General features: G+C 40.7%; 1 protein-coding gene across 3 annotated transcripts in view; it reads right to left on the bottom strand.

Moving 5' to 3' along the window:
• Positions 1-15,490, bottom strand: part of LOC124555341 (gelsolin, cytoplasmic) — a 292,177-nt gene that overhangs the window by 90,570 nt on the left and 186,117 nt on the right. For all 3 annotated transcript variants that reach the window (XM_047129222.1, XM_047129220.1, XM_047129221.1), the window contains exon 3: positions 11,377-11,442. In XM_047129222.1, the coding sequence (XP_046985178.1) occupies positions 11,377-11,442 (66 nt within the window). The remainder of the gene's footprint in view (positions 1-11,376; positions 11,443-15,490) is intronic.

Genomic DNA, 15,490 nt, shown 5'->3' with positions numbered 1-15,490 from the left:
GCACCACCTCAATCACTTTGGACTTTGACACAGGCAGTCACATGCACTGGACCTTCCTCGTTGCAAAGACAGTCGAGCCGGTCCTGAGAGCAGACTTTCTGCATCACTTTCATGTGCTTCCTGACCTTGCCTGCAGTTTGTTATTATGCCATGATGGTCAGCAGCCAATCATTGGGGTTATCAGTGAAGTTCTCACCAAACATTCCTGTCCACCTCCCTCTTCATCACATGGAGATACACTACTAGACCATCACCTAAAGAGCTCAGCACTCTTCAGCAAGCTTCACTTTCTGATGGCCAACTATTCTTTGCCATGCACGACAAATGATATCATAAGATGCAAAAACATCGATCTTCGGCAGCATGCTGTTGACACTGCAGCATCACTTCATGCTGCAAAGCACAACCTTGCTGTCGTACAATGTTGACAACAGCCATGCCACATGTCTGCCTCTTTGGAGACAGCATACCCACTGCTCTGCCCAGTGACCCTGCTCCACAACACTGTGTTTCTGGTCACAGATGTGCACCCATTATCGGGCCATATGCAGTTTTTTGTTTGCAATGGTACTGTTCATCGTATGAACACTACACCTGGCCTGCCTGTCTGAAGTAGGCCATGATGCCTCCCTCCCCACAAACTTAGAGCGTCGGAGGCTGCCATGGACAAACTAATGGAGGTAGGCATTGTCTGCCTATTGGACAGTCCCTGCGTGTCCCCAATAAAACTTGTTTTAAGGAAAGACAAATCATGGCACCTGTGTGACAACAACTGGTGGCTCAATCACCAAAATATTGGAGACAATTATCCAGGACTTTGACCAAATGTTAGTTTGCACCAAAATATTCAGTGTTACTGACTTTATAATAGCATACATGCAGATTCCCATGGCAAAAGATAACATGCCAAAGACTAATCACTACACCTTTCAGACCTTTCTGTCACTTGTCACCACTCTCTGGCCAGCTCTATTACAACCAGATCAAGACTTACAGAACCTCTTTTGTGACCCGCAACACAGTCCTCAAACTTGAGCAACATACCTTCCCTGGCTTCACCAAACCGGTTTGACGTGACACGCCCTGCGACCAGATCCGACCAGTTGTCCCGAAACCTTTTCGAAAACAAATGTTCATCCTCATCCACAATCTCCCTCACCCTAGGGTATCACCCTATGTTTGTTCAGTGACAATGTTTCATACAGTCTCGTGTGGAAAGACTGTGCCACATAGATCGAAGCATGCATCCCCTGCCATGCTCAGCTCCAGTTGGCAAATTCCAGGACCCCAAGGGGAGGTTCCAACACATGCACATGGAGGTAGTAAGACCACTTCCAGTCTCTTGATACACAGTGTTACGTTATACCATTGATCGAGAGAGTTATGTAATGTGTCAAGGCTGCATCTTCTGCTGATATATCAGCCGAGGCTGTTGCCAAAGTTTTTATCAACATGTGGATTGCACGTTTCAGCTGCCCTATGTCACTCACTATGGAGCAGGGCATACAATTTGAGTCTCCTCTATTCAATGAACTGTGTCATCTTTGCAGCTCCCACCATTTCCATACCACCGCCTATCACCCACAGTCTAACAGTTTCATTGAAAGATTGTACTGCATGTTAAAAGTGGTGCTAATGTGCCATCCTGAATCATGGACCAAAGCCCTTCCATTGAGTATTGTCCACACCACCCATAAGGAAGACCTTGATGTAACTTAAGTAGAGATCCTGTACAGCAAGACATTATCCCTTTCTGCCAATTTTGTCGTACAGGCTACAGCCCCCATTGATTGTGATCTGCCAGATCTAGTCGCCCACATCAGACGCCACATACAGAACCTGCATATACCAAGCCCATGCCCCCCCTCCCCCCCTTTCACACCGCGCAATGGCTTGGGTCTTCAACCATAAGGATCTGCCCCCTGCTCGTATGTGGTGATGCACACCCTGCACCCATCATGTATAGGCCCTCATTGCAGCATGAACACATTTATCATCACGATCGGGCAAATGATCGACAGTGTATGTTAAGAGATTGAAGCCAGCTTGGACCACTGCAGAATGGTCTCTGTAGCTGCCATTTAGCCCTGCAACCGACCAACCATCTTCTACCCCTTTCCACACTGCAGTTCAACCTCTCAACTTTCTCCCAGAGGATATATCTGTCATGCTCTATGATGAAAACGTGGTCATCTTCATGCAATATGAAGACAGGAGATATGGAGCAAGCATGATTTTGCACCGTTACCACCTTACCTTGCCTATACCGGCTGATGCAGACATGGCAGAATTGATGTACTATCTCACTACTGAGGGCTCCCTCAAAAATCACTCCGGTTTATGGCATGACTGTCCTAGCTTCAGTCGACAACAGAAATACATTGTCAGCCATTTCACCCTTGACACCCACTGCTGAGGCTGCTACCATGGACAGCACACTGGTACTGGCTACTTCCCACTATGGACGTGCCCTCCAGCCTCCTCAGAGACTACGAGATCTCTGGCACCACTGCAGCCGTTGCCCCAACACAGATCACTGCAGAGACCTCATCACCTTGCAATGCCTCCCCTTCCCCTGTGCTCCACACTATGGGGGACAGGGGAGAGGGGTGGCTCTGGGGTGACTTCTCGACTATACGTCGCCTCTGACTGACAAAATACACATCACTGCCCTGTGCAGCAGAGTGATGGTTTAGTATGTGTTGAACCTCCTACTGGTTTAGACCGTGACTTAATTTTGTCCAGCAAATGAAGTATTTGTTTACCACAGTCCATGTACTGTTTATTATGTATGCATTTCCACTGGTACCGTATTTCTTACACATACTTCAAAGGTGTACCGCATTTCCTACACACAGTTCAAATAAGACTGGGCTTATTGTATGGGGAAAAATCTTTAGTACTCTATTGGAAACACCATCAAAACCACACAAGGTTTCATTTTTGAGAGAACGTATGATTTTCTTAATTTCGGAAGGAGAATAGTTGATACATTCATATGAATGAATTTTATGAAAGCTGGTTTTTAAAAATATTGCTGTGATTTTTCTCTAACTTTTTGTTCCTAGGCTTTCTACTACACTTAAGAAATGATTATTAAATATATTTGCTACCTATGACTAATTTATAGCTCGTCCATTCAGTTCAATAGTGATGTTATCTTGTTCTGTGGCTGGTCATGTGTCTGGCTTCACTACATTCCATATAGCCTGAAGTCTTGTTGGAATTACCGAGTTCCGACAATGTCCATGTTACTTGAGTTTTTAATAAATTTTCTTAGTAATTTTGAGTAGTGGTGGCGGTGGTGGTGGTGGTGGTTAGTGTTTAACGCCCCGTCGACAACGAGGTCATTAGAGACGAAGCTCAAGCTCGGGTTAGGGAAGGATTGGGAAGGAAATCGGCCGTGCCCTTTCAAAGGAACCATCCCAGCATTTGCCTGAAACGATTTAGGAAAATCACGGAAAACCTAAATCAGGATGGTCGGAGACAGGATTGAACCGTCGTCCTCCCGAATGCGAGTCCAGTGTGCTAACCACTGCGCTACCTCGCTCTGTTTTTGAGTAGTTTTTGTAGTGTGTAACTACTGCAGGATCCCTACTTGTTTTTGCCAAAAGATACATTTTCCTTTTCCTATCACTAGATACTTAATGCCTATAGTGATACCTCTTTTTTTGTACATGGTTGTTTGATGTCCTTTTTGATTACCTTATGCTGGGAGCTACTTTCACATAAGGATATGAATTTATCGTGGACTAGATTAAATATGTTAGCATTTGGTTCATCACATGAGGGACAGTCAATAAATAACTAAAATTTTTTTCTGAAAGTTGGTTCATTTTATTCAGTATTCCAATACACCATATTATTCCCCACTCATTTGGCTACAAAACCCTCTTTTTCAACATAATCTCCATTCAAAACAATGGCCTTACGCCACCTTCCAGGGGGCAAAGGGGACGGGGGTGGGGGAAAGCCCGTATGCCAGCACTGTACCACTCTATTGGTCGACATCGGAGCCAATGCCTTACTGCATCATCATCATCATCATCATCATCATCATCACCATCACCATCACCATCACCATCACCATCACCATCACCATCACCATCATCATCATCATCTACATAACTGATTCCCACAGCGTGCATGCTTCATTGGACCAAACAGATGGAAGTCTGAAGGTGCAGTAGGGTGGGCAAGGCTATAGGTCCAATGAAGTTTTATGAGCTCCTATCTGGTGCACAGACTTGTGCGAGGCCTTGCATTGTCATGGAGAAGGACAAGTTCGTTTGTATTTTTGTTGCAATGAAATGCTGAAACCGTTTCTTCACTTTCCTGCAGGTAGCGCAACACACTTCAGAGTTGATTGTTGCACCATAATGCACCCAGAAGACCATTGTCATGATCACATAAAATGAGTGTCTGCACATTCCAGCCAGCTGGCTGGCATGCGGGAGATCTGAAAGGTTTGTGCGACCTTGTTGAGATGACAGACACTTCGTCCAACACCCACCATGCTTTTGTTCACTGTCAGGTCTCTCTAGACACGCTGCAAGCACCTATTAATATCTGTGATGCTCTGGTTTTCTGCCAAACGGAACTCAATGACACCACTCTGCTTGGAATGCACCTCCATTACAGATGCCAATTTGAAGTGTATGTGTAGCACCTACACCTATCTGAACCTCATGAAACTACAGGGGATGAAGTGGGAATATTCCATGATGATTCAACAAATTCTTCATCTTGAAACTGGCCATGGAAAAATGTATTCCATTACTTATTGACCGTCCCACTAAAATTTCATCCCAGGTCATCTCTCGTAAACTTCTTAGAATAATTATGGACTTCAGGACAACTGTTTTTAAGCGATTTCCACTTAGTAGTATCCACACTGTAAGGCACTATGTTATTTATCCTAACTAACTGTGAATCATGATTGAGAGAGCATTTTTTTTACTGGTCTGCCACTTTTTACTTTGTCGTTCAGTTTCGCCTAACCACAATGGAAATACGTCTGCACCACCTAACCACTGTGTCATGATGGTGTGGTGTTTTCATACATTTCCACCAACTCAGTTTTCATTGTTTCAGTGTTGGTACCCTTCAAATACAGGAAAGTAATTACCACATTTAACTTCTCTTTATCAATGGACTTTGCCATTTTGTTTTGGCTCTTTAGTGGTACTGGTGCATAGGGATTTCAATGTGCACCACAACTGCAAACATGTAACTATAAAAAAATTAATTATGTAATTTAAATTTTTTGAGGTGATAATTAGCCTTTGCAACTATCATCCATATATCAGTTGTTACTTGCCTCTATGTAAACTAAAGATTCAATACACATCTAGTTTTAGTCACACAGAACAAATTATTATATTGCAAAATCGCAACAAACTTTAGCGATTCAAACCCAGGGTATCATCCATCAATACACACACTTTAAAATTGCAGAAGAGCAATTCTGAACTCTTTTTCTTTTCTTTTTTTTTTTTTTTTTTCTTTTTTACACACTGAACAACCTTTAGTTGAACTGTCTAGCCCCTCGAGATGGGATTTCACAAAAGTGTAGCACACTGAGGAACAACAAATACGTGTCTCTAAATATCAGCAAAAAATTTAATGGAGAATGGAATCTCTTTGCTGGTATTCTCAACAGTTCAGCTCCTGGATTCTACATATAACTGGGATTATTTTATCAATTACAGTTGGAGAACACCACAGCTGTTTAGTACACTGCACTGTAAGAACTAGTGCAACCAGCCACAAGTTTTTTTAGGAATGATTTTATTGAACTATTATTAGTTTTGGGCCCAAGTCAATTGTCAGGCGGTAGCATTGATTTCTTGTTATGTTTTACATTTGTCTTCACAACGAACTCTCCTTTACATTTGATGATGGGCTCAGGCCCGAAACCACTGGAAAATTTTCACTAACACAACCTTAAAATATCAATAAAATGATGCAAAAATTATATAAAACATTAGTACAGTGAGTTATACAATGAACTAGAGTAATGGAAAATTTTGTAGGAGGTTGCATAGTTAATTTAAAATTGCTTCACAAAATTTCATTCGTTGATATTTATGAAAATTGTTTGACAACGATTTTAAGGCTCCTGGTAATTATCAAACTTGTTTGTCAAATTCGCTGTATGCTATCCACAGGTCGTTAAAGCAGTGTGTGTATGTACAACCAAGTTTGCCAGATTTAACCTCACCTTGAAGGAGCTGTCGTGTTGTGCGTTCATTTCGTGATGTACTTTTAAACTAATGGGAACTATCAATGTAGACAAACCTTTTTAAGCATTGACCTTAGCACTAAGAATAAAGAAGAAAAAGAAAACAAGATGTGGTCCAGGAAATGGTTGAAACAGAGATAAATATACCCACAAAAATCTTCTAAGGAAAAATTAAACTCAGAAGCTGATGATTATGTCATCTATCTCCAAATGGACAGTTTTAATAACTTCTTACAATTACTTTGCACTTTCACTGAAAAAGGGGAGCACAATTTTGTGGAAATTGTGTTTTCTTTTACTTGGCCCTCTAACAAAGTTATGAAATACCACACAGTGGGACCATACACACCACCTGTGGAAGAACAGATCTCTCATTTTTTCTCATTTTACTGCACTCTCACTTGTTATACTGTGCATGTAACATTTATTTTCTTGAATGAGATTTTCACTCTGCAGCGGAGTGTGCGCTGATATGAAACTACCTGGCAGATAAAACTGTGTGCCCGACCGAGACTCGAACTCGGGACCTTTGCCTTTCGCGGGCAAGTGCTCTACCACTGAGCTACCGAAGCACGACTCACGCCCGGTCTCACAGCTTTACTTCTGCCAGTATCTCGTCTCCTACCTTCCAAACTTTACAGAAGCTCTCCTGCGAACCTTGCAGAACTAGCACTCCTGAAAGAAAGGATATTGCGGAGACATGGCTTAGCCACAGCCTGGGGGATGTTTCCAGAATGAGATGGACCTTTGCCTTTCTCATTCTGGAAACATCCCCCAGGCTGTGGCTAAGCCATGTCTCCGCAATATCCTTTCTTTCAGGAGTGCTAGTTCTGCAAGGTTCGCAGGAGAGCTTCTGTAAAGTTTGGAAGGTAGGAGACGAGATACTGGCAGAAGTAAAGCTGTGAGACCGGGCGTGAGTCGTGCTTCGGTAGCTCAGTGGTAGAGCACTTGCCCGCGAAAGGCAAAGGTCCCGAGTTCGAGTCTTGGTCGGGCACACAGTTTTAATCTGCCAGGAAGTTTCATTTATTTTCTTATCATCATAATCCTGCACACAATATATGGCTGGGAAAGATGCAACCTCTGTACCATTTTGCTAATTGCTTGTGCTCTCTTGCTTTTATCCCTGTTCGTAAATTCAATAACTATGGAAATTCATGATGCCATCAGATAAACCACAATTAAAACTACATCTCCCTAAAAATTCAGACTACATATCAACATTGTGTCCACCAATTTTATCAGATCTGCCGTCGGTCAAAATTTCACTCAAACACGTCAGACCCTATATAAGTTTGATAAACAGGTCAAATATAGCTGCACACTTTTACAATAATTTGGCAAACTAAATAAATTTTGGCAACTTTACTGATTGTTTATAGGGATCTATAGAGCTATAGCAGACTATGACAGTCAGCATGCAGAGATTCTGTGAATCTGTGAGTGAACATATGTTGTCGAACAACACAAGGATGTAGTTAGAAAATCTTTGCACATTTGGTGAAACAATTGGAGCGTACACTGACATACTTCTTTAGTTTTATAAATGAATCTAAAATACTGACGCATGAATATCAATACTTCACAAATGGAAATTAAGTTTGGTGCAATATCAATACAAATTACTAAAATTTTTGTTTCAATACCCACACCTGCCACAAGTTAACAATAGTAAGCGATGTGACAATGACTAAGCAATTGAACCATCAATTTATTTGCAACATGTACAAAAACATTCTTAGCAACACTTTTGCATTTTTCCTCGAGGTGCATGCACTGCTTGTTCTTGCCAACATTAGAAGAATAAATTACTGTGTCACAAATAGATGTTAAACACAAACCTGTAAAAAACTAAGTAAAATCCTACAAATGACATTATCCTTTGAAGATTAAACACAGTACAGTACCTAAAACAAAAATGCAAACTTAAATTCACATTTCTACAGCCAGAATATTTGGGGTTTTAGTACTTGTGAACTATGTGTAGTTCATAAGAAAGGAAAGATTACATGTCAACAGGCACAGGGCATGACTAATAAGATATATTAAAATGAAATGGAGCTGTTGATCAACTGAGTGACAAAATTACTACATGTGTACACCATCTCATTTAGAAGAATATCCATGATGAGAGTTCTGGCTCAGAAATGTTGTCTTCCTAGGGAATGAAAGTCCCTCTCCCAGTTCCCACATTACTATATGAGTCTATCTTCATAACCTAAAATGACTGTTGGTGTAACAAAACAGTTACATGACAAAAAACTCACAAGGAAACTTACACATTCGACTTCCAAATAATGGTTAAGAGCTGCCATGTGCCAATTTAAAATAGCATGTTTTGTTATGTTCCAGTTCATTTGCACTCTTTGGCTGCTAAGCTGTACTTTTTGGTAGAAGCAGGAAGACTGCCATTTGAACTACTAGCCAACCTATGCATTATACAAGTGGGTGGTATTCACCGAGTGAAACAGCCTTCATTTAATTAACTTCATAATCAATACTGCAAATAGCACCACATTTTGAGTATGAACATCTCTATAATGCACTATCATGAAACACAGCTGCTCGTTACAGTACGAGTGTGTTGTCAGCATTGAATGAAGTTCACTCAATTTTTCCATAGTCAACAATGAGTTAAGTGAGCAGCACTGCACGAATGCAGTTTACTTATAATATAGTGCATGATGACGTGTAGAAGCAATGTGAATAGAGTGAAAAAGAATGACTTCTCTATTCATAAGTTTTTGCACCATATAAACAGATGAAAACCGAAAATGGAAATAAGGGAAGCAAAAAATGTACCACCTGTGACAAAATCTGACAAGAAAAGGTTGAGTCGAACTGAAATCTCTATTAGAAGTACCAATAATTGTACTGATGAAGAAAATTTAGAGCTAGGCAGTGCCTCTGCTGGTATCAACTGCTGCAGTGTAAAGGGTATTAGTATCTTTGAAAACAGTGACAATGTCTATCCCCCTGAGTTGAAAACAGGAGAATGACAAAGTGTAAGATTTTACTGAATCCATAACATCCTGACATCGTAATTTCCAGTATGATGTCGATGGCATGAAGGAAACATTTCCATTGGACAGTTTGTCATTATATCCAAGAGTGATTTATTCTGAAGCAGATATTAGGTGCGTTTTTTTACATTGTGTGTGCTCTTTTGGCCTCATATAACATGAAGTAGTCATTATGGCATATTAATGTGACAACCATTCATGAATTTCTGAAAGTTTCACCTTTCTGCAAAAAATACGTATGAATTCCAATGGAACAAAGATGCAGATTTTTTTAATGTTTTGAGAGACAAGAAGTTTGGAAAGCGTAAAATCTGGGAATGCAGAAACAGGTTTTCCTGTAACTACGCTGTTAGCTTGTTTATGTTTATAGTTTTTACCAGTAACTAAAAGTGCACTGTGGAAACAAATAGGAGAAAATTATGAGTAGGGATAATTTCTAATTCACATATGTGGGGAAAATCTTTTACTGAAATCAAAACCTGTGGACACCCCTGTTTTCATGTGCTGAAGTGACAGTTCACCTGACTGGCAACACTGAACAGTAATTATGATACTTGATAATTTCATATATAATAAGTGAAATTAATTCCATAAAAGTCATTTAGAAAGTTCTAAAGACATTGCACCTACCTGTACACATGTAAGCCACATCCAAATTCAGTGAATCAATGATGTTTATCACATGACACAGCTCCTTTCTCTACCACTGAAAACCATCCACATGCCAAAGGGAAACCAGTGTTATCTCTCAGCTGAAATTCTTGGCCAATATACTTTTTCTCTCCTTATCAATGGCAGAAAATATGGGGTAACTATAATACTAAGGAAGTTCTGTCCCTTTGGCCCCAGATATTCTTACTGATGCTGTAAAAACCTGACACTTTCACCTGCATCCTCTAAATCACAACAATAAATTCATGCAGATTACTTTGTTATCACTAATGGATTGTGTTTCATGATCTAAGTACCAAATATATTCCACTGAAAAAGGAAAAGCTTACCACTGTTTTTATTACAGGGGCTTTTGCACTGCTTTCAAAGAACATGAAGTAAAAAAAAGAGAAAAATCCATAATTTTCTCAGTGTTTTTATCCTTTTTGTATAAAATTTGTGGCACCAAGGAGCCAAGATATTGCAGATGGAGCACAATATTTTGATTATCCTGTGGCTGTAGTGGCCATGGTCTCACTGAGGACAGTTTTGATGGTCACTTGAAGTAATTTAGCTGCCAGTCCAGCTAAGCTATGAGACGCATGTGGATGTGGTGGTGCCAGTCCAATGCGGTAGGAAAAGTTTAATGTGTATTCGACATGAACGAAGGAAAACAGACACAAATACACTTAGCATATAGTAAAAAACTGAAATCTAAGTTGAATTGGAAACTACTACCATAATTAAAGGAAGATTCAAGTTTCTTCCAATATAGAAAACATATTTATGACTACAAAACAGATATTCCAGTGCACAAGTGGAAAGAAATTTAAGTGATTGAGTCCTATTGTATTAAAATAGCTCTTTTTCCATTTGTATTTGAACTAATGTATGTTTACTTTGTGACCTTTTAGACAAGACTGCAGTCTGGTGTTTTTACAGACTCTTGTCAAATCTTGAAAGGATATTAACTCTAATCTATGCATAACAAATACATTCTGATTTACCATAGATCACACTTAACTCTGTCATGTCTGGATGGGTACATGTACGGATGTTCCAGAATTTAAATTGTGACCTTACAAGCTGATTAAGACTTTCAGTAATCAAGCAGTTATCATGCAATTTTACATCATATTTACGGTGTATTTATTGCAGCTTGTATGCTGATGTCTGGACAGCACTGTTTGTTTGGATAACACAAGACAGTTTTACACATAAATGCTTTGTAATATCATTTGTTCATAGCATGACTTACATTTACCACTATGGAGCCACCACTATACACATTGCAGTCTTTCAGAACAGAACAAACAATAAGTATTCTGACTGCACACATACTTCAAGTTTTTTGGTATTTTAATTCTGATGTATTATTAAATCTGTGTGTAAGCTGGAAGCGAAGTTATTATGCACATTCACAAAATGAATTATGAAATATAATTTTTTATTATTGCTTACCTGTGAAGTTTCTTTTCCAAGCCAGAAATGGATATCCCAGATGTATGTGCCCTTCCTCTCCACTGTCTGGAAAAATAAAGTAAAAGAATTATTGTAATACATGAACTTTTATTCTCTAAGTGAAAGGCTCTCAATTATTACTCTGTGATGGGCAAATAATTGTTATGCCTTAATAAACTGTCATGCTAAAATAAATGAGGACAACAAAAGGCATCCAGCAGAAGCTGAAAGCTTCAGGTAATCACTAGGACATTGAGGAACGTTAAAATTTTATTGGGGGACTTCGATGCACACACTGGAAAAGAAAGGAAGTTTTCAGGAAACCTGTTTGAGAGTATCCATCACACTGAACAACAAATAAAAATGGGGAACAACTAAAAACTACGCACAGGCTTTAACCTCAAATTAAGGTCCACAAATCTGAAAGAACTCCCAACGAAACAGAAAAGTTGGAAATCGCCTAATACAAACCTATGATAATTTCAGGTCAGTGTGTAGCTACATCTTTTAATAATCAAAAAGAAATCGTAGAAAGTTAGAAACGGTGCAAATACAGATATCCATCACTATCTAACAACAATAAAAATGAAATTTATTCCACAAAGAAAGATTCCAGGACAAGGGCACAGGTTTCATAAAACTGATACTTAAACTCCGACAGCAAAGAAAAAAGTATTTCAGGAACAAGACTCAAAACACTGGAAGGAGACCAAAACAAAATTAGCCGAAACAGCCTTTGAAATAGCATCACTCAGAAGACTGCTTACAAAACAGACCTGGCAGAAATGGCACTCCACCAAAAGAAGTGGAGGCTTTATCAGCTTTAAGCAATGAAGGTGTCCAACATTGAAAACAGTATGGCCATCAGAAGGAACTTTGGCAGGAACCAGCTATCACTAATTGAAGACGACCTCCAAAAGAACAATACCAGGAACTTCTACAAAACTTTCGAACAATGTTTCCAAACTTACCAACCACCTAACATGTGCTTTAAAAATGAAGATGAAAAATTAGTCCCAAATAACAAAGAAAACTGGAATATTAGCAAGCTATTTCAAAAAGCTGTTGAATTCTGAGGAACAAGGAGCTAAATTTCTAGGCCAAAATCCAGGATGAACTTGAAGAAGCCCATCGTGTTTGATCAGTTCTCGGGTATCCGACCGGGTAGTGTCAATTTCTCCACAATATTTCAAAAGACGTACACACTGGCATCTTCAGGTGGTTCCTGACAAATGCTGTGCTGTTCCTCTCGGCGCCCTATATATACTATCCGTTACCCCCTCCACCGTTCTTCTCCTGGTGTCTTAGGTACGGCCGGCGCAGCAGCTACTGGAGGTGGTGGGGGAAGCGGTGCCTGGGTCTGAACTGGGGTCTGCAGTCTCCCTGCAGCCGCCATCGGGGGCCATCCTCGATCTCTGGGACTGCATCTTTCTCTCCAGGCTAAGTGCAGCATTCCAAGCCTGACTAAGTTGATATTAATTAGATTGTCCTGTACAACCAAAAGCAAACAAGACACACACTCAGACAGACTGCGCCAAGACAACACGAAGAAGAAACAGAAGAACACAAGTCATTGGCGTGCATTCTGCTTGTCAGAAACACCTCAAGAAAAATCGGTAGAATCCTGGGGGAAAACAGTGTGAAATGTTTATTCCAGCCCCCTGCAAAAACCTTGACTCTACTGGGTTCAGTGAAAGATGACCTAGGCCTTCAAAAACCAGGCATTTATCAAGTTCCCTGTCAGTGTGGAAAATCATACATTGGGGAGACAGTCTCGCACTGTAGAAGAGAGGTGCTGTGAACACAAGCACCATACCGAATTATGCCAGGCCACTAAATCAGCCATGGCTGACCATTGTATAAAGACTGGCCATACTATGGACTATGAAAAAACAAAAATACTCTTATCAATCCTCCTACTTCTGGGACTGCGTTACTAAAGAGGCCATCGAAATCTGACTACAGGACTATCTAATCAATAAAGACAGCGGCCTTCAACATAGTCAGGCTTGGAACCTTGAGCTCAGCCTGGAGAGAAAGATGCGATCCCAGAAATCGAGCATGGCCCCCGACGGCAGCAGCAGGGAGACTGCAGACCCCAGTTCAGACCCAGGCGCCGCTTCCCCCGCCACCTCCAGTAGCCGCCGCACCGAAGACACCAGGAGAGGAACAGTGGAGGGGGTAACGGCTAGTATATATAGGGCGCCAAGAGAAACAGCACAGCTTTCGTCAGGAACCACCTGAAGATGGCAGTGTGTATGTCTGCCGAAATATTGTGGAGAAATTACGATGCTACCTGGTCGGATGCCTGATAACTGTTCAAACTGGAAATACGCCAGGAAAACTTCAGATCACAAACCCCATCATGCATGGAATCTAAAATATTGTTGGATTTGATGAATAACAAGGCCCCAGGGAAGATTCAGTAACTGCTGAAATGTGGAAACTTCCATGTGCTGAAACAGTCAAAAAGCTAAACTAAATCTTTCAGAAAGTTTGGGATACAGAATCCATTCTAGAAGATCGGAACACAGTGTTAATTTATCCAATCCAGGAAAAAAGGAGAATAAACCGACCCCAACAACTATACAGGAGTTTCCCCCCTTTCTATGATTTGCAATACTCTTGAAAGAATTTTGTAGGGCAGGATGGGAAACCAATTGGATCAGCAATTAGAAGTGTACTACAGACTGTTGAGAAAATTATGACCTTGCATGGAACAAATTTTACATCTAAAATTTATAAACAGGTATTTAAGAATGAAAAATGAAATGTCCACAGGACATCATGTTACGGCTCAAACTGTGTGCAGTAGGCTACATGATGCACGACTTCACCCTCAATGTCCATGGCGAGGTCCATCTTTGCAACCATGACACCATGCAGCATGGTACAGATGGGCACAACAACGTGGTGAATGGACTATTCAGTATTGGCATCACATTCTCTTCACCGGTGAGTGTTGCATATGCCTTCAACCGGACAATCATCGGAGACATGTCTGGAGGCAACCCAATCAGGCTGAATGCCTTGGACACACTGTCCAGCGAGTGCAACAAGGTGGAGGTTCCCTGACGTTTTGGGGTGGCATTATGTGGAGCCGACCTATGCCACTGGTGGTCATGGAAGGTGCTGTAATGGCTTTCCAATACGTGAATGCCATCTTCCGACCGATAGCGTAACCATATCAGCAGCATATTTGTGAGGCATTCATCTTCATGGATGACAATTCTCGCCCCCCATCATACACATTTTGTGAATGACTTTCTTCAGGATAATGACATCGCTTGACTAGAGTGGCCAGCATGATGTTAAGACATGAACCCTATCGAACATGCCTGGGATAGATTGAAAAGGGCTGTTTATGGGCAACATGACCCACCAACCACTCTGAGGGATCTACGCTGAATCACCGTTGAGGAGTGGGACAATCTGGACTGACAGTGCCTTGATGAACTTGTGGATTGTATGCCACGATGTATACAGGCATGCATCAATGCAAGAGGACATACTACTGGGTATTTGAGGTACCCGTGTGCACAGCAGTCTGGACCACCACCTCTGAAGGTCTCTCTGTATGGTGGTACAAAATACAATGTGTGGTTTTCATGAGCAATAAAAAGGATGGAAATGATGTTTATGTTGATCTCTATTCCAATTTTCTGTACAGGTTCCAGAACGCTCGGAAGTGACGTGATTGAAAACCTTTTTTTGATGTGTGTAGTTAGATAACTTTTTTGGTAATTGTGAATATGGTGATGTTGATTTTTATATTAATTTATTGTGAGCTTGTAGCTATCCAATGACAGTATTAATATGTAGTTCACAACAGATGTTTCTCTATACCAGTGTATACTCTGAAGGTTCTCATTTGTGATAGGATTTACAGAAGGCTCTTTCTAGTTCCTCCTTTGTGATATGATCTACACCACACTGAAATTATGAGTGAAAAAGAGGGTATTACATTTTCTCCCTGTGTGGATTGGAGACCAAACAAGCAGAATAGCATAAGTGATTGGAGTCTTCTTCAGCTAAGGAGTCCATTAGTGTAAACATTTATTTAGGTCGTACAAGCTGTTTCTACAGTAGTACTTCTGGAAAATATCATCGTGTA

This window comes from Schistocerca americana, chromosome X, assembly GCF_021461395.2.
Source record: "Schistocerca americana isolate TAMUIC-IGC-003095 chromosome X, iqSchAmer2.1, whole genome shotgun sequence".
NCBI classification, from domain to species: Eukaryota; Metazoa; Arthropoda; class Insecta; order Orthoptera; family Acrididae; genus Schistocerca; species Schistocerca americana.
Note: the sequence above shows the minus strand (reverse complement) of the source record. Positions and strands in the feature narration are given on the sequence as shown.